Source organism: Aulonocara sp. 'chitande type north' Nkhata Bay, linkage group LG9 (genome assembly GCF_057382095.1).
Source record: "Aulonocara sp. 'chitande type north' Nkhata Bay isolate Kocher_YH1m ecotype deep benthic linkage group LG9, A_spYH_male_GT1.1, whole genome shotgun sequence".
Taxonomy (NCBI): Eukaryota; Metazoa; Chordata; class Actinopteri; order Cichliformes; family Cichlidae; genus Aulonocara; species Aulonocara sp. 'chitande type north' Nkhata Bay.
In genome coordinates, this window is record NC_141352.1 from 26,106,413 (window position 1) to 26,125,978 (window position 19,566).

Sequence of the window (19,566 nt, forward strand, 5' to 3'; positions counted from 1 at the left end):
CTATTACCTCAGTTTTGTTTTTGTTTAGCTGGAGAAAATTGTGGCACAACCAGTCATTGATTTCCTCAATGCATTTACCAAGAGCCTGTACAGGGCCTCGGTCTCCTGGTGACATTGTGATATATATTTGTGTGTCATCTGCATAGCTGTGATAGTTTATTTTGTTGTTGTTTATAATCTGTGCCAGTGGGAGCAGTTTAAACAATTTAAGATCAACTTCAAATGGAAAAAAAATGTAATTTTAAGTGTAAACTTATTTCAATAATACATTTGAAAATTCTAGATAAAAAAGGTCTAAAAAATATTTTAAAAAAGTAAAAAGTTCTGATTCATACTATAATACATACAGTGGGCGTGTCTACACTGGGGAAAGCACCAATCAGGACTGAGCAATATTTGAATTAAAATCTGATGCTGTGTTAATTAAATCTGACCAAAGTTTAGCGGTAAATAAGGTGAGGTAAAGAAATAAAAGCTGCTCTTTAGTACTTGTCACTAAGAATGTTTTATCACACTGTAATGACTGAAACTGTACCAAATAGACATTTTAAGTCTTGTTTCAAATGAACTAATGTTAAAATGCAAGTAGTTGGTGGTTTGTGAAAGTTAAAAATAAGGCAGCTTGCATTCTTCAATAAAATGCATACATTCACACTGGATTTTAATCCTGTAACAATCACATTGCGAAACAAAGGCCTGATGCCAGACAGTTTATTATTGAGGACGGAGCTCTTCATTTGGCCACATATAGCAGAAAAACATAACAAGGCACAGTCTGACAAATTGTTGGCATCAGAATTGCGATCACAGTCATGACACAGACAATTGGGCAGCCCTGCTCTCTCTGCTTTTGCTGCACATCTTTGCTCTGCTTTGCTTTGCTTTTATTTTTGATTGCACCACTAAGCATTCGTGCCATTAAGTGACCTGTTAATAATTGTTATACTGGTTGATTACAAAAAACGAATTTATTTTTGGCTGCTGATGGAACTCAAACAAGTCTAATTCAATATCCCTTTGATATTAAAAATCTAATAAGTGGAAGCATCCTCTGAAGTTTAATTATGTTGTCAGTGTCCCTGACAGGTAACAACTCCATTAACACAAAAAAATGAAGGCTGCTGACTATCATGTCTGCTTTTACTTAATTTTTAGAAGGGAAATATTTTTTTGAACCCACACTTTTAATTTGCAGAACTGGTGACAGAATATAGTTTCTGGCTTTATCAATATGTCTGCAATTTTCTTAATTTCTTACCAATGTCTAACTTTTTTCTTCCTGTCTTCTGTCTCATCATCCAGGTAATGAGCTGCTGTACCGCAATCAGGACGGCGACGTCGTCAAGTTCAACGTCGACACCAACGAGCAAACCATCTTAGTGCATAACAAGAAATTTGTAAGTCTTTTCGTCTTACAATCAAAGCACTGAAGGGCTGAGCATGATTGCCTATGAGTTCGATTCAAACATTTCCAATAGTGTCAACAAATCAAAGAACCTAAAGCTTTTTTGTGTGTTTTTTCCCCACAAATGATCCATTTTCAGAGTGAAATGTGAGCTGCATATTTAACACTTGGTGAAATGTCAAAATGGAGATGTAGCATCAGTGTCACAGCAGCTTGGGTGACAACACGCAACATTATGTCTGCCATCAAATCACCAAGCCCTAGTGCAAAGACTAATGCAGCTCCCATTTGCTTTAGGAACCAAGCAATCTGTCAAACGCAGTCAGTTAAGGACCAGTTTAATGAAAAACTGCCATGCGTGATCGGAGGTCTCTTCTTTTTATTGTATGCATTTTTTTTCTTCTTCTAACATCCTTCTTTTGATTCCTAGGAAATGTACAAAGCCAGCAAGTATGAGGTCTCTCCTGACCTGAAGCATGTGCTGCTGGCCTACAATGTTGCACCGGTGAGCATCTCATTTGTTTGCTTGTTTTTTGAATTAGCAACCTGACAGCCAAATATGTCAGCCACCGCTGCTGAGGGGTGGGGTGTAGGCCTGCAATGAAGCATAGGCAGTGGGGGGGGGGGGGGGGGGGGGGGTGGAGGGAGGAGAAAGTAATCATGGCGGGGTGTGAAGGCCTGTCGCACGTCGCTGCCTGTCAGCGAGGGTGGCGGGGGCTAGCTAAGCCAAGCAGAACTGTACTGAGGGAGGCACAAACAAACCCCTCGGTGCTACACGGCCTCGCGGACAGGGAGATGAGATCAACAGCAGCACCATCATATGCATCAAAGCATTTTAGCTCCTGATACAGGTGGATCAAATATATTGATCCATTTAGTTAGATGATAGTTGCCTGTTTACTACTGCGTCACCACTTAGTCACTGTAGAGAGAACTGGTTCCTGTTGTTAGTTTATGGAGGATGCTGGCAGAAACACTGTATAACCTTGTGTTATTGCCTGAGATGAATTGAAGATATTACAGCACACTCGAGTGTGGTGGAATGTACGTGTTTGCATTTATTATTCAACTAGACCGCCATCACCTTGATAGATGACAGTTATTCCTGCTATATGCTCATCGTAGCACAGTCGGCACACATTCATGCACTATGAGATGCGGTATGGTTCATGTTTTTATTAAATACCCCACTTGTATTATAAAACATGGACAAACGCTCTTCCTGAAGATGTGTCTCTACTGGGTGATGTTCCTGGATACATAATGTCTGACTGTTGAGTGCCTACTGTAACAAAAACTGTCATTTAAAAAGTAAAAGGTTAGGATTTCAAAGACACGCCATAGCCGTCGTTAATCTGGTCGACATAAGCGTGGTTTGATCTGCCGATTAAATCCAAAATCAGCTGGTTTAAATTAAATCGATCTATCCTTCAGGGTTATGTCGTTGTGGTCCTTTTCACCATTTCTAGTGCAGCTGCTATTTTTTGATCACTCCCTGGAAGTCACAGGTCAGGTCGTTTGGACCAAATGTCCACCCTCCAGTGCCTCGGGGCTTTACAGTAGCGCTTTACACTGACAGTCAGACCTTGGGGGACAAATTCAAGTAACAACCTTGCTCCTGGTTGCACTCCTGATCTCATGCACTGCCTTCAGGCTTTGGACAGTGAGGACTTTTTGACTTGAAACTCCTGCTTGGTGTCTTGGTACACAGCTCTCATTACCAGCAATGATCTTCGACATGAAAGTCAGGCCAATTCGACACAGAAGTTAATGTTCTCGCTCTGGGCAAATTTGAGCTCCATGGTGAAATCCCAAACTCTGAGCGCGAGTGGTCAGAATGGGACTTCCAGCCAGCAATCTAAAAATAGCAACAGTGCTGGAAGTGGCCCAGAGGTGCACAATGTCACACATGTACTGTTTTCTGACAGCACGCACGTAGAGAAATAAGTCTATTGCAACAACAGAATGGTAAATTGGGCTCCATATTGACTATTCTGACTTCACAGCAGTCTGAAGAATCCTTTGTCTGTTTTTTTCCCCCTCCTCAAACTGCACCGAGTATCAGAGTATCAGAGTATCATATCAGAGTATCATTTCTGGCCGGATGCGGCCAGAAATGTGTGACTGAATTGCAGCCTTACTGAGGTGTCACAGTGTATTGACCCAGTGTTGAGTACACAACATCACTGCAGCAAGATAAGACATTAAACCCTTGAATTTCCAGGGGATGGTGGGTTACTGTCAGCCTTTGGTACTGATATGAATAAAATACTGTCATATTGATATGGAGCATTGTGGCTTTGGGATGAGGCCATTCTTCTTTTTCTTCTTCTTCTTTTTTAATTTAGAAGGAAACTTGAGATTTTATGGCAGCACTTCACAGTATTTCCTCAAAATTACCTGCTTAACAAGGATTCTTTTCATTTTGAAGTTCAAAGGATTAATTATCATCAGTCCTAATGCAGTTTTTGTTTTCTTTACTTTCAAAGAAGATACTGTTGTACCTAATATAAGTAAACAGGGCAATTATGATGTCTTAATTGATTCTGCTATGAGAACAAAGAATTGGCAAGAATTAAAATGTCAAGGTTAAATATCCTACATCTCATTCCAGGTGTACCAGTATTCCTACACGGCCTTCTACATCATCTGCAGTCTGGAAACACCGTAAGTACACATCAGGGCTGAGTCACTCCATTAAAATTGTTTTTCTCATATTATCTCACCTGACCTTTCTGCCTGTGAAAATGTGAAAGAAACTCATTTACACCTGTTTTGCCAACTACCTCCCACAAAGCACTTCTGACATCAACCACACTGTTTACTTCCAAACCTGCACTTGTGCAGTCTGCGAAGCGAAACGGTGCTATCAGATAATCCGCAGCCTCAAATCGCAGCTGTAGTCAGCCGCAGCCACAACATAGGCAGATGTTTATCCTCATTCACCCTGTCCTGAGTTAGCCCTTTGACGACAGACCTCGACTTAAGAAGCGCTCAAAAACAGAAGGTAAATTACCAGAGCAAGGATTAGATTCAGCACACACCTGTCAAAATGAACTACAGTTCACAGAAGAAAGTTACACTAATAGCACTGCCTTGTTTTGAAAATGAGCCTTTTTCTGCAATGTCAAGAGATCTTGAAGATCTCTCGTCCTTCAACGTTAAGCTGTTAAAAATGTTTCTGTGTGTTCTCTGCTTTTTATTATAACTAGAAACGTGACAGAGGAAAACCAATTAAACCTTATTTCTTAACATTTACTTAGGTAGTCTTGGTAGGGATACACACAGGGATCACAATCGTACTGTTTGCTGTTCTAAAACATATTTCATCATGTTACTTAGTCGCTGCCAAAAGAAAGTATCTTCTTGTACCACTCTTTACATTTCTTTTGCATTATTCTGCAACATGGCCTCTGATGCATTGTCACGTAATTACCAGTTAACAGTATAAACCTCAGGCTACAGTTTCACAGACTGACACAAATCTCTATCCTAATGAGACCACGCACAAGATCTTTCTGCTGCTGTTTAAGTATTAATTCAAAGCCGACAGCAAAGTTGGTGAAAACCATCCCAAAGTGCACTTCACAGCAATTTTCACAGTGATTCTGCTGGAGAAACAGGTGCACGCAGAATTCAAGGTTACAGAGCTACAAACCTGCTCATCACTGCTTTTTTTACCCATTAAAAATGAAACGTCGGCAGTTTGGATGCGGTTGGCATGCCCTAAGTTTTTGGGTTCCTGTTTCTTGCTACCAGTGTTGTATCTTTGCAGGTCCAGTGGATAGTTGTTTCTTGGCTGGGCATAGTTAGCACTATACCCTCTGTGTTTCCAGATCACCATGTACGCTCAACAGGAACTGACGCTCATTGTGGCACAAATGTGTACAAAAATTTGAGGTACATTCGCTCCCTGGTATTCGCGAGGGTTAGGGACCACTTCACTGAAAACGCTATAACTGCATATTTTAATTTTAATGAAAAAAGCAAATATTTTAGATGTGCTCTATGAAAAAAATCAGCATATAGGCAAATTTTCCGCAAATAATTTGAAGTTACGTTCCACAGTAAAATCCGTGAATACTGAACCGCGAATAGGCGGCTGTTCACTGTATTTGATTATTTTGTCATATCCACCTGTAATGCAATTAATTGAAGACCATTAGAAGAATGCGATGTGAAAACAAGACACACAGGAAATCCAGTTTGGAAGCATCAGTTTACCAGCTGATGAATGTAACTGTGAGCAAACCCACGCAGGTACACTGAGCAGGTTCAAACCTAGAACCTTGTTGCCATTCAGTGACAGAAAAGAGCAAAACTACTGCCAGTCTAGCTAAAAAGCCTCCCCTGCCAAGTCATATTAGAGGCGTTTTTGTGCTGTGACTATCCACCTTACTTATTTCCCTTTTGAATTACTTCCACACCAGGTCACAGTATGACAGCACTGTCAGCAGCTCTCCTGCTTAAACCTATTTAAATGCTGCCACCCAGTGGTGCTGCGTCAAAAAACACCTGCGCTGGTGTCCTCATTCATTCTGCGCTCCAGACAAAGACACAGAGGCAGTGGCACCTCTAATTCTGCAGCCTGCACTGCGCAGCACTTTTCCCAATAAGGAGAGGTGACACTGTTATAGAGTGGGGGTATTTATGGATACACTTAAAGCTTTGTTCTCAGATGTTGTACACTTGTTCCTCTGCCGCCGGATCACTGGGAGCAGACAGTCATTGTGTTTATGTGCCTTCACGTTTGTCTGATAGTGGGGGTTTTTTCACCTGTCTGTGCGCCCCAGGGAAACGTGGAACCTGAACCCTCCAGAGGTGCGAAACGCTCAGCTTCAGTATGCAGGCTGGGGACCCCAGGATCAGCAACTGGTACGAGCTGCATGAATCCCCTCTTTCATATCTGCTTTCAAACTAATTAATTTTTCATTCAGTTTCAGTAAAAAAAAAAAAAAAAGGAAAAAAACTAAACATAAATAAAAAAATCTGGAAAGATCCATCTGAGAGGTTTAGAAACTTGCCCTTGGTGTAAAAAAAGTGCAGAAAACCCAACTTTGCAGCACACAGACGGAAATATAAGTTAAGTTTTCACAACCTGTGTCCTTCGCTGCCTGTTTTTAATTTTAATAGGTGATAGAATTAATTATATTTGAAGGTGCTTCAGCCAGAGGGACCTATATATTTCACAACCCAATGGGAGGAGTTACAGTGAGTGAGTGGAATTCTGGCTTCTTTTTGTGCCCTTGGTTTAAACCTGCTTTAATCAATTGTTGTGGCCACCTGAGTGCAGCGAGCTGCAAACCCAACACTGGCAGATCATTATTTTTTAAATAACAAGCATATGGCAAATATTAGCTTAGATAAATTAGCGAATGCAGAGTGGCACGCTGTGTAATAAATGCTCACAAAGAAAACGGTGGCCGTTACAACCTATGTCTAAAAATGTGTCGTTTCATGCATCGGTTAAAACACTGGACTCCAGGTACACGACGCCCAGCTGGAAACACTTCACCTACCCAAGATTCACAGACTTTACAGAAAATGTTACATTTTTGTGATTTATATCGTTATCGGGACGATAGATGTTTTATATCGGGATATGAGATTTTGGTCATATTGCACAGCCCTACCCCAAACAATGTTTGAATGTTAAAAATGCTGGATTTGCATTGTAGTGTGCGTGGTCAAAATTAAACTCTGTGGAAACAGCGTTAAATAAGCGCAGCATTTCTGTGCCCAGAAGACAAATCAACAAACCAAACACAATAGCAGAGAGCTGCCACGGAAATGAAAATAGTATTTGGTGTGGCTTGTATTAGCCTCTAGCGCAGGGAGTTCTCAAAGTTTGATGACTGAGTGCCAGTTTAGGTGCCAGCACAGGCTTGAGGGCTGCACTGGAGAAATGAAAACTTTTAGGTGCTGTTTTATGTTGGTAATTCTCATTTTTGAGCTTGTTTTTTTTACCATTAGTCAGGAGGCCGTTATATTTCTTTACACCAGCTGTATTTGTCAAAGTTAGGAAGGTTGAGTCTGCTACAAAGGATACAACAGAGGACCTGCAGATGAAGAGAAATGCTCTCTATCTGTGCTGCACTATCACACCATGAGATGAACTATGGATGAATAGTAGTGCATTAGTAGTGCAGTAATTGATGAAACCTTATTACACCATAATTAAGGTGTCATGACCTTTATTACCCTTAAATTTGGTCCAAGTAAGGCCTGTATTCTGAATCGGTTTGGTCTCATTGGTGAGGTATGACAATTACTGCTCCACGAGCATGGTCCTAGAATTGGGGCACAGCTAATCTTTATCTTTCAAATGCCCCATTTTCCTCCAGTTGTTGATATGGTGTAAGTTATAATCCTTGAAAACAAACAGTTTTGTCCCTCAGGGTTTGAATCATCCCGATGAGTCGCTGATATTTCCCAGTAAACACATTTGAAATTAAACACTGCTGTTTGAATCACAAGAAGCAATGGTCCTTTGCAACTGTTCTGCGATGAAGCATCCCCCCACACACATACACCTTCCTTCATCACACAATCAGACTTGTCAGGGTATTAATGAAATTCAGTGTGTTGGTTTGCAGGGCAGTCAGACTGTGTGATTACATCCTGCAGCACAATGCTATTAATTACCTGTTATCTCGTCACTGGATTAATTAACGCTCTTGCTAGATTGATATAGCCTCAAGTTTCCCACCATTAGTCATGAAGCTGTATTACTTTCAGCTGCTGAGTTTTGTTAGCATGAAACTGAGCAGCTGGTATTCCTGAAGGTTCAGGTGCCCTCTTGTCAAGGAGGTTGCGGTTGCGAGAGACGTCCATCAACTGAAACAAGCTGGCACAGACTTCGAGCCAAGGCATGTGTTGTGATATCTGCACTCCTAATATACGTAAATCAACACACCTGTTATCCTTTTCCCAAATCCCTTATGCACATGATTAAATCTCCTTTACGTTCCCATAGAAACTGCTCACATACATGCCCGTGCAAAAACACAGCTGTCCAGACACATGTTTAGAAATTTGTTAGGCTAAAAAGTCAGTGTAAGTGGATAAATAAGGGTCGTTGTGTTTTCTCTGCAACAAAAGCAGGTTGAGGAGTTTGCTTTTATACTCTTTAACATGTGGTCCACAAATATTCACGCAGATTTGGGTGTGTTACATTAGCTCGTTTCTATCTGTCTGAGCTCCTTCACATTCACACCTGTAAACAGCTGCTCTTACACAAGCCTAAAACATAATTAAAAAAGAGACGCGATCAAGCTTTGCAGCAACAGCACCGGATCTATGGAATAATCTACATATCTGCACACACATTTAAACTCATACATTCTCCTTGCTATTTGGCCCCGGTGTGACATTCTTGTTTTATTTTATTTTGTTTTGTATTTATTTTATATTGTCATATTTTGATGTACGCTGTCCACAGCATTTCTGCATTTTAGTGTTGATTTTCTGTGAGCTGTATATTTTCATTATACAGCACTATGCTCAACTCTGTGTTTTTAAATGTGCTTTATAAACACATTTGACTTTGACCTTGACAATACGCTACAGTCGCATTACGGAAAACTGATTGACAACGGTGGCATGAACATAATTGTGATCATAGTGCAGTGAAGTTCCAATGTTGCTGCGTTTGAAATGGCTGCATCAAAGATGAGGGACCAGGTCTGCAATCATAGCTGCTGTCTCCAAAGCAACATTGGTGCATTAAGATGGTAATAAAATGGTAATAAGACAGAATCAATTTGATATTGAATGGTGTCAAGTCGGCAATTGCATGTAAACTGTTTGTGATAATCAGGTGATTAACCGTGATAAATTGGCAACAACTGGAAATCTGTTGCCATCTACACAAATTAAATGGAACTTGATGTTAAATACTTCTGCCCTGAGTCCAGCCAGAACTTCATTTAGCCAGCTGAGTCAAGTTCCCTACTCCATAAACCTTCTCTTATCAGAGAATGACTGAAGTCAGGTTGCTTACTACCAGGAGACCTGAGTGCGTGACCAGGTTGAGGTGTGTTGCACGATCAATCTGTCTGCGACTAGCTTGTTGCCGCAACTGTATGCAATCAGTTGCTAAAGTAAATGCAACAAAACCAAAAAACACCAATAAAAATGCTGAGCAACCACAAGAAGGTTGGCAGGTTTTACTGCAGTGTAACTGAGCCATTAGAAAGACTTTGTGTTTGCTTAAGACAGTGAGACCGAGAAAGGGAAACTGTAATACAGTTTTCATTCAAATCACACTACATACAGAAGTACAATGTGTGTGACAAATAATTCAAGGCTTATTAAGTATTAAGAGTCCTCCTGCCTCCTTGGAGAATTACGAGGGAAATCCTTACTAAGAGTGAAAAGTTAAAAACCCTGGAACCTATGCTACATTTTTCTCATCCAGCTCTATGCAATTACACACTTGGCCTCAGAATGATTAAAAGCTCACAATACCACGTTCACACTCGTGTTAAACAAGCATAACATGTAGTAACGTGCCCCATTTTAGTTTAGAAATTTTAGTATGATAACATTAATTACCACTTAGATTAACTTGACTAAATATGTTTAAGACCTAACCTGCCCTACTCTGCTGGTGTGACTGGTCCAACCAGACCAACGTATCTAGAGACTGCTCCAAATACTCTCACTGACTGCCATCAATGGTAGAATTTTACCTTCCTTCAGAGAACGGGGCCAGGTTTTCTCTCTGTGCTGTGGCCTAGATTAGCTTCTAAACAGGGACTCCATCTGTACCAGTGTGACACCAGAGCACACGGGCCCACGGCTTACGTCTCCTCAGGAGAAAGTAATTGTGACACACATTGTATTACTTTTAAAGAGGGTCTGTTTGCTTGAGAAACTTTTAGCTAGCATTTTTTTTCTTTACTGTCATGTTGTTTATACACAGCTGACTTAGATTTCCACAGGAGATTTTTCTATGTAGTATTTGACCCTTTTTGCACTGTTGTAAGAAGTATTTAATCAGCAAGCAACAATTTCCAGCTCCCTGACTGGTTTCATCATTCATACAGCTCAGAGGGAATATTTGTTGGCGAATCATTCACAAACTGATACCATGATACCTGCTTGAGGCCAGAGATTCCAAATCCTTGAGATACCGAGCGAGCCCTTTTCTGTAATACCCTGAGATTGATTTCAGCATGGCATTAAGGCTGTAACATTTTAAAATTCCAGCCCCAAGAGCAGCCCCGCCTTACCACGTTCACTGTGGGTGCTGATGATCTATTATTCTCTGTAATGAAAGAGTTGACCTTCAGTTATCTTGAAAGCCCCGCAGGCCTGTGGAGGAGAGCGTCAAAGTCAAAATCTGGTCCCAAGGTTTGCTGTCTTATCAGAAATTGAAAAGACTTATTTTCTTGTCTTTTTGGGAATGCCGGTTTCTCTCTAATCAAAAAGTGCTTTTGCAAATGTGTGCAGTGGTGTCTTGTGTGTAAAATGAGTGTGTTTCTGACCCTACGGTTGATATACGGTTGATCTTATTCTTCAGTTTAAATACAACACAGTCCTCAGATTTTCTGTTTTGTGCTGTTATGGTAAGACCTCATTCACTTTTACAACATTTAAATTTATAGGAAAGCTGGTAGTCAGTTTCATTGAAACATCAGTATCTGAGCTCAAGGATCTTGAGGACATGTACTTCTCTAGATGTTTTGTCAATTTTTCCATTCAAATTTTTGACTGCGTTTCTTTTATTTCTGACTCTTCTAGATCTTCATTTTTGAAAACAACATCTACTATCGGTCTAAGGTGGAGAGCCGTTCTATTCGTCTGGTATCTACCGGTAAAGAAGGTGTCATCTTCAATGGGCTCAGTGATTGGTTATATGAGGGTAAGGCAAACGATTTTCTTGCTGCTCAAATACAATACAATGGTAGCATAGTAGTTGAGGAGACGTAGACTCGTATTGCTTCTATAGGAATTATGAGCATATATGCACTTGATCATCAGCAAGTGTGAGCTTGTGTTAACTCAATCTTTCCAAGCATAGCAAATTACAAAATGCTATGCAATGCTCGGAGAAACTGCAAGAAACCCAAGTGCTAAGTGTTTGGAAGGTTTGCCAGAAGAAAGTCTCTCTCTGAAGAAAAAAGAATATGACAACACAGCTTAGATTGGTCAGGTGTCTTCTGAACAAACCACAAGACATTTAGAACAATGTCCTTTGGACAGATGAGCAAAACTGCGATGTATGTAAATGGCCTGTATTTGTATAGCGCTTTACTAGTCCCTAAGGATCCCAAAGCGCTTTACACATCCACCCATTCCCACACTGGTGATGGCAAGCTACATTGTAGCCACAGCCACCCTGGGGCGCACTGACAGAGGCGAGGCTGCCACTGGGCCCTCTGACCACCACCAGTAGGCAACGGGTGAAGTGTCTTGCCAAAGGACACAACGACCGAGACTGTCCAAGCTGGGGCTCGAACCAGCACGGCAAACTCCCAACACTTGAGCCACAATCGCCCTGTGTCGTATAACCAAAAAACAAACGCAGCATATTTGCACAAACATTTTATGCCAATTTTCAGGATGATGATTTGAGTTTGTTTTGGACCTGGGCATCTTGCAGTCATTGAATTGACCACAAATTCCTCTGTATATCAGTGTGATTAGAGTCAAATGTGAGGGAATCTATCCAAGAGCTAAAGCTTGACCAAATTTGGGTCTTGCAACCAGACAATGATCCCAAGCACAACAGCTAATATACAGCAGAATAGCTTAAAAAGGAAATGAAAGTCCAGACTTTGGCCAGATTAAAATGTGGTGGTCTGACCACAAGACAGCTGTGCATTCACAAACTTCAAAGAACTGAAGCAATATTATGAAGAACACTGATAAAGTTTTGATGCGACCGTATGTAACAAGGCATGTTTAATGGTTCTCTCTGCTCTCTACTTTTGTAAGCTACTCTACCCATTACAGGCTGTAGTCTTTACAATTTACGTTCACCATACAGACATAAGATTGACATTCATTTTCTAATCTAACTCTTTCCATGAAAGAAAATAGTGTGTTAGTTCTGATAACAATTAGGGAAAACATGTAGTAAACCTCTTTTGTCCCGTGTATTCTCCTTGTATTACATTTTTCTAATTTGAACACTGCAGCAGCTCAGGTATTTAGAAGTAATGACATGAGACAGCATGACTCCCAAGTGTCTGTAGCCACATTAGTATTTTATGCATGTAGCGCTTGATTTCCTGCAGGTAAATTAAAAAAATGGATATCCTGTCAATTTGCCTCTGCTTTACACAGCCCTGAAAACGAATGAATGTTCTACATCAGTTGATGTGCATTAACTCGGCGGCTGTGTGTGTGTTGTGCATTAAGATATAGATGTCAAAGTGCTCTCCGAGCGTCAACACCACCGATCAAAGCTCACCTGTATGCCTCACAGTATAAACCGTGACAGGGACTGTGTTAGCATTCAACTAATGAATTTATATCTGCTGCGCTGGGTGAACACGCTGCTCCAGTGGAACGGTGTTTTAATAACGGAGCAGGAGGGAGATGGGGAGCAGCAGACTCACAGATACAGAGATAGCAGAAATGGAGACAGCCAATGATACACAAGCTGTTAATCTTGGAGTAACGCTAAACATCACATATCTGTTTGAAAGTGTGAGGCTGCCACCAAGGAGATGTCAGGGTTTAGACACTGTGGCAGAGAGGTTATCTGAGGTCACCGGTGCATCAGGATTAGAGCCCGTTGGCTGCCTTTCCTGCAAAATTCATCTGTTTTTATTTAATGTTGTCCACCCACAGCCCTCTTATCTCCGCCTAACCAAGCTGATATTTGAAAGCAAGTCCATTCTTCAAGAGCAATATCCATTCTGAGCCATTTAAACATTAATCGGAGCGATATTGCAGTGTCTGACCCCATATTTATGGATTGCTGAAGGCCTGGTAATTTACACTCATCATTTATTGACCAGATAAATCTTTCACTCAGAGATAAAAGATAGAATCAGCTTCATAATCTTGAGATAAAAGTGAATCATAGGACTATACAAATGGTTTTGTGTGCTTTAAGTGCACAATGTGATGTGGTAAAGTGTTTTATTTTGAGAAAAACAGGGGCTATTTTATTATCTCAACACAACACATTTGAAAGCCTGTCATCAGAATTATGTTTATTCAATAATGGAGGGATTTTTCGAAGACAACGAAACAGGCTTGTTGTGGTTGGAAAACATTGGCTAGAGAGCATTATTATGACCAAGAACGATTTTGTTACCTTCTTCAAAGACAAGGATCAGGTGTGTGACCACTCAATGTCAGTTTCTGTCTTCAAAGTGACTTTTGTGCATCAAAACAGCAATAAAAAGACAAGACAGAGTCAGTCTACCACCTCTCTGCAGTTGAATGGGGTCAGGCTGGCTGCTGTTTGTCATAAATTGGCAATCATGAAACTCTTGCAGTCTAGATACATAAATATTCATGTTAACCAGAAATTTACGTTACATTCATAATCTCGCCAGAGCCTCATTGATTTGAAACAGAAATTCCTGCACAATTAGTGATGTGGGTGCTGAAGGACAGTGATTTAACTGTAAACTGACACAGGCACTCGTCAGTTTACAGTTATATACACCAGAATACGGCCAGATGTCCTCTATTGCAAAGAGATGTATCGCAGATGAGTAGCGCACATGGGAGCTCACTGGCGCAGATTGATTGCAACATGTTGGCTGTCTTTCTGCCTTTATAAATTAGAAAGGAGTTATTTGAAAACTTGATTGTTTGCCATCAGACAGCCTGTGCAGTCAACTTGACTGTGCTTGCCCACAGGTTGAAGGGGTTGCACGCGCAAATGTACTTTTAATCTGTAATGCAGTCCCTCAGCAACTCCTGATTTTTCTCATTTTTTTTCATAGTGGCAAGAATTTCCCTCTTATTTTTAGGCTAGTGCAACTAAGCTAGTAGTCAATTTTCTTCCAGTTGACTCTTTTCCCCATAGACAGTGGATGGGGTTGTGCTGGTAATGACTATGACTATGATTACATAGAGATACCCCTGACATCAAACAGGGTTGCAAATTTTGAGGCTGAGGCTTTGAGGAATGTTCATATTGCGTATAAATCTATGCCAAAATGTCTTGGAACCAGCTGATTTTGATGGCCTCATTATGCCAGGTTTTATTTATTTATTTATCTTCATTTGAGAATGCACTAAAAGTCCTTTTCATTCCCATTAATAATAAATCTCTTTTGAAAAACTTGTATTTGTAAGCCTGTAAATAGATTTGGCATTAGCCCAGATATGATGTAAGCATTTGCAGGCAAGCTTAGAAGCCTTGCCAGCTTGTCTAATGTTTACATTCATCAGCAAGACTGCAAGGCATCAGACCTTCCATGCTAATGACTCAGGCCATCCTCCAGCCAAGGTCAAACTGAGGGTGGGTCACACTACTGCTGAGGAGGAATGAGGTCTTAGGCTGTGCCTGTCGCTGTGCAGCAGATTTGATGCTAACGGGTGAAAAGGTTGGCAAATAATCTCCCAGGGCTTGAATATCCTCTTGCTTGCAATGTTGTCTTAATCCATAAGTGTGTGTGTGTGTGTGTGTGTGTGTGTGTGTGTGTGTGTGTGTGTGTGTGTGTGTGTGTCCTAGTAATGTGCAGACAGCAGAAATGGAGAGAGAAGGGAGAAAAGAAGAAAAGCAAAATTAAAAAAGAGGAAATGCAGCCAAGAGTGCTATTGGGCTGTGTGTAATAGTCATGTGTTCTGTCATCTGTTGGCTGTCTGATTATTGAGGCTGTACTGATACTGACACATCCTGCAGTGTGACGCAGCCCAAGGAAATGGCTGTTTATTAGGCTCTGGTGTGCCCAGATAAAAACCCGCTGTTGCTTTGATTTTACTTGTGTTTGCCCCTTAGATATTTGGCTAGATGAATGTTTGCATCGAGAGGCTTGTTTGTAGGGGTGGTTTCTGTTTATCAGTCTGTTTGTGTCAGACTCTGCAGGAGATAGAGTAACCACATAATCAACACTTGTGCACTGGAAAGAGAAAGATTAGTAAAGGGTGTGAAAATATGGGCTTGTCTGAAACAGACGGGAGAAATAGTTTGTCGGTGGATGTGAGTCATGCTGTTTGGAGATTATCAGACAAAATAAGATCCGTCACTTAAGAAACATCTGAAATGTTTAGGACTAGACTGACAACTTGTATTTGGACCTTCTACTTCTCAATGTTACCAATTGTGGTAGTAGAGAACTGTTTTAATCGAGATCATTTTTAGCACATTTCTATGTGAATTTCAATTGTGTTGAGTTACCTAAAATCAAACATCCATCCATCCTACCATTTTCTTCCACTTATCCCAAGTTGGGTCATGGTGGCAGCAGGCTAAGAAGGATATCACAGATGTCCTTCTTCCCATCCACACTTTTCTGTTCCTCCTGGGGATTTCCAAGGTATTCCCAGTCCAGATAAGATATACATTTGGGTCTACCTCACCTCCTCCCAGTTGTGCATGCCCAGAAGACCTCCAAAAGGAGCCACTCAGTAGGCCTCCTAACCAGATGTCCAAACCACTTCAACTGGCTCGTTTCGACATACAGGAACAGCACGTCTACTCCAAGATCCCTCCAAAAGTCTGACATCCTCGTCCTATTTCTAAGGCTGAGCCACCCTTTGGTTGCTTGTATTCGTGACCTTACTCTTTCGGTCATCGCTCATATTTCATGACCATGCAGAGGGTGATGGTTGGGAGACAATAGACGGACTGGTAAATTTAAAGCTTCAATTTTCAGCTTAGCTCTCTCTTCATTACATCAGTCTGGTACAACACCTGCAGTACTTCTAGTGCCGCATCAGCATCAGCAGTACTGCCCCAGCTTGCCCAACTCTCACTTGAATTAGACACTTGAATTACCTTGCTTGAAGTCTCTCTCCCCCAATCCAGAGGAATCATTCCCTCTGTTTTCTGGCAGAAAACCATACCCTCAGGTTAGAAGGTGCTGACTTTTATCCCAGCCATTTCACACTTGGCTTGAAACCAGTTCAGTGCATAGTGAAGGTCACGCTCTGATGAAGCCAACAGAACCACATCATCCACAAAAAGTAAGGATGCTGTTCTGAGGTTCTCATAGCAGACACCCTCCTCACTCTGTCTACACCTTGGGATGTGACAAAGGGTAACCACCCAACACTGACTGAAAATGTGCTATCACTTTGGTTAGACATGGACCTGAAGTCCAGAACAATGGAGTCTAATTGTTGTTTCTATTGTAATATTGACATTTTACAGTCATAAAAATAACAAATACTGACAGTGAAGCTAATAAAAACTAATAATTATTTTTGGCCACTTTGTTTTCATTCATGAGTGCATCTTCTTGTTGGTGCTCAAGAGGTACTAGTGTAAGAAGTTTAGCGTTTTCTGTTGTATGTGTAATGAGGCCAAAATTAAATGTAATTACGTACCTGCAATTATTTAGATTCAGTGAAACGTTTTTACGTTTAGGTCCAACTTCAAGCTGCCCCTGTGTATAACACTGAACTGACTGTATTTACTTCTAGTGCTCTGACAAAGGCTCTGTTCCAAAGCACGTATTTCTTTTTTGATGTGAGACAGATTGTGAGTATTTTGTTCTCGCTGACTAGGACATTTGAAGTGTGGTATTTTGTCTTTTTCTTTACCTTATCCTATATTTTGTGGGGAGTGTAGCATTAAAGTGGTACTCATTAGAGACCAAAGAAGTTACAAAATTGAAGAAGTTTAAGCTCAAAATTGCTGGACCTTATGTTTTGCAGACTGCAGTTCAGTAAGTGTCTGCTATAGGCAGCAGAAGCCATAACGTTATGTCTGGACTGGACGCTGTTCAACTTTGTGAAAAATGTCACTATCCTCATGAGGTTTGAGGTCTATATTTCAAAGTAAATTGGCTTGCACCTTATAACTAGAAAAACTAAATGCCGACTTTACAAAGCGTGTTTGAGGAAAGAATAAAAACATGCATCAGTTTAACCTTGTAAACCCACAAATGCTGTTTTCTGCAGTCATCCCTCTATTTTTAAAAACTGTAACATGTTCACATCGCATCTTTTTGTTAATGTGCAAAATGCTGGGCTTATGTTGAAGCTACTTATCAAGTTCTTGGTTAGAGGAAACTCTTTACCTTATCGTGTAAAGTGTCCTGCTCTGACTTGTGTTGCCAGTTGATGCTAGATAACTGAACTGAAATGACAGGAAGTGAACTGTTGCAAAATGTGTAGCTGTAAAGTGGCTAAATCCTCTTGTATCTTTTTAAAATCTCCTTTCTGAATATAAACCTGCAAAACCAATGCCCTGTAATACAGTGTTCATCCTTCGGTTTCCTAAGCCAGATCTACAAACAGATTATTTGCAGGCTTTGTAGATGCTTTGCAAAATCTCACTTCTTCTGTCATGTGCTTCTCTGCTAATGCTTAATTATCACTTGCAACACATCCTCAATCTACACACTGATAGTTGTGCTGTATTTAGTATCAGCTACTTTATTGTCATATTTTTGTGGCGCTTTGGCTGGAAGATTTTCATGCCATCTAACCAGTTTGGTTGTTGGCAAGCCAGAATAAAGGGCTAGCAGGGCTTGACCATGCCAGGTATATGTAGTTGTATTCAATGCCGTGCTCTGTGGTTAAAATTTACTTAATTGGACATATCAAACATTGATTTGTGTAGTTTTTTGTTTGTTTGTTTTGGCAGAGGTGACTGGTGGGTTAATGCAAATGTTATAGCTCGTATAGATACAAATGTCAAAAACGCAACTCATCTCAAAGAGAAAAATAGCTGGACTCCAAAACAGAGGAGCAGTGACCTAGAAGTATGCACCAGACACTAAAGACAAAGGTAGGCTTTCCCTCTGTGCTGCATTGCTTCTTCACCTTGTGTTTGGCATGTTTCTCTGCTGCCCTCTGGTGGATGCATGTGGTCATTTTTTTCTAAACACTGAGAAGGATTCGTGGTGTTATTGTGGCACAGTTTACGGAATATTTGCAGCATTTTTATATTTTTTTGTATCCTGTTAATGTTTTTTTTAAAAATCACATATTTGCAACCTTGGATGTCTGATTTTCTTTTTTTCTTGTTAGCTCAGCTTTCCTGAGTCTGTCACCTTGCACTCATTATTTTCCAATGGCCGCTTGACTTATGGCATCTCATGCATTAATAATGTCCTCTACTCAGTGTATAATGTAGTCTGCACACCAGGATGGAGAACATGGACAAAGGAGATGAGCCTCCGACAGCTCACCTTCGTATTCGTCACAATGAGGTGGGCTGTAAAAAGACAGGAGATGTGATCTCATTACTTAAGAGAGAAAATGAGAGCTGGCTCATTAAAAGTGGTTCGCTCACAGCCTCTTCTCTTGGTTTCTCTTTTGTCCCTGCACATTCTTTTGTAATCACACACCTATCAGGACACTTCCAGAGACGTAACTGCTTTCTCCTTGACTGGCCAAGGTGACTGGGCGTCCCCAGCCGAGTGGATCTGACAGCTCGGCCGTTCCACTCCGCGCGGAAAGCCTTTTAAGCTGCCGCCGGTGAAGTTGGCACGCAGCGGTAGAATTGGCCATGCGGGAAATCATTTTTATATTTTATTTTATTTTTCACCATTTGAAAATGCAATCAGTGCTTTGTTGTCCTATGCTGCTCTGTTCAGCATCAGACAGTGAGATCCAATCATTCCCCACTGAGCACTGCCAGCAGGGTGCAAGTGGGCACACAAGGGAGACTAAAAGAGCAAAGACTAATGGGACTAAAGGCTTCCATTAGCCTTTTTCCTTATAATGTTACTTCCGCAGGGATGTGTATTGTTTCAGGTTCTTTAAAGGAATCTATTCAGCTCATTTTCAACTCATATTTTTGTTTACAACAACAACAACTCTCTACAAGTGTAGCTTTGCATGATTCACAATTCACAATAATTCTTATATAACTTATACTGACCCTTGGTGCAGCTACAGTGTATTCCCTTCCTTCTCTTTATACGCCTGATTGGTTGCGTTTGGCAAACAATAGTTTTGAACAGCAGGTGGGTGGGCCTTGTGTTTTGACAGTAACTGAGATTTCCATGTTGGGGATATCCCCACCCTTTAACTTCATACAGATCCAAGCATAGAAATAACTGCCTGAA

General features: G+C 40.9%; 1 protein-coding gene across 5 annotated transcripts in view; it reads left to right on the forward strand.

Annotated features, from left to right (window-relative positions):
• Positions 1-19,566, forward strand: part of LOC147322253 (A-type potassium channel modulatory protein DPP6-like) — a 270,187-nt gene that overhangs the window by 231,514 nt on the left and 19,107 nt on the right. For all 5 annotated transcript variants that reach the window (XM_086306731.1, XM_086306732.1, XM_086306733.1 and 2 more), the window contains 5 exons: positions 1,303-1,397; positions 1,836-1,910; positions 4,020-4,072; positions 6,199-6,280; positions 11,153-11,273. In XM_086306731.1, the coding sequence (XP_086162857.1) occupies positions 1,303-1,397; positions 1,836-1,910; positions 4,020-4,072; positions 6,199-6,280; positions 11,153-11,273 (426 nt within the window). The remainder of the gene's footprint in view (positions 1-1,302; positions 1,398-1,835; positions 1,911-4,019; positions 4,073-6,198; positions 6,281-11,152; positions 11,274-19,566) is intronic.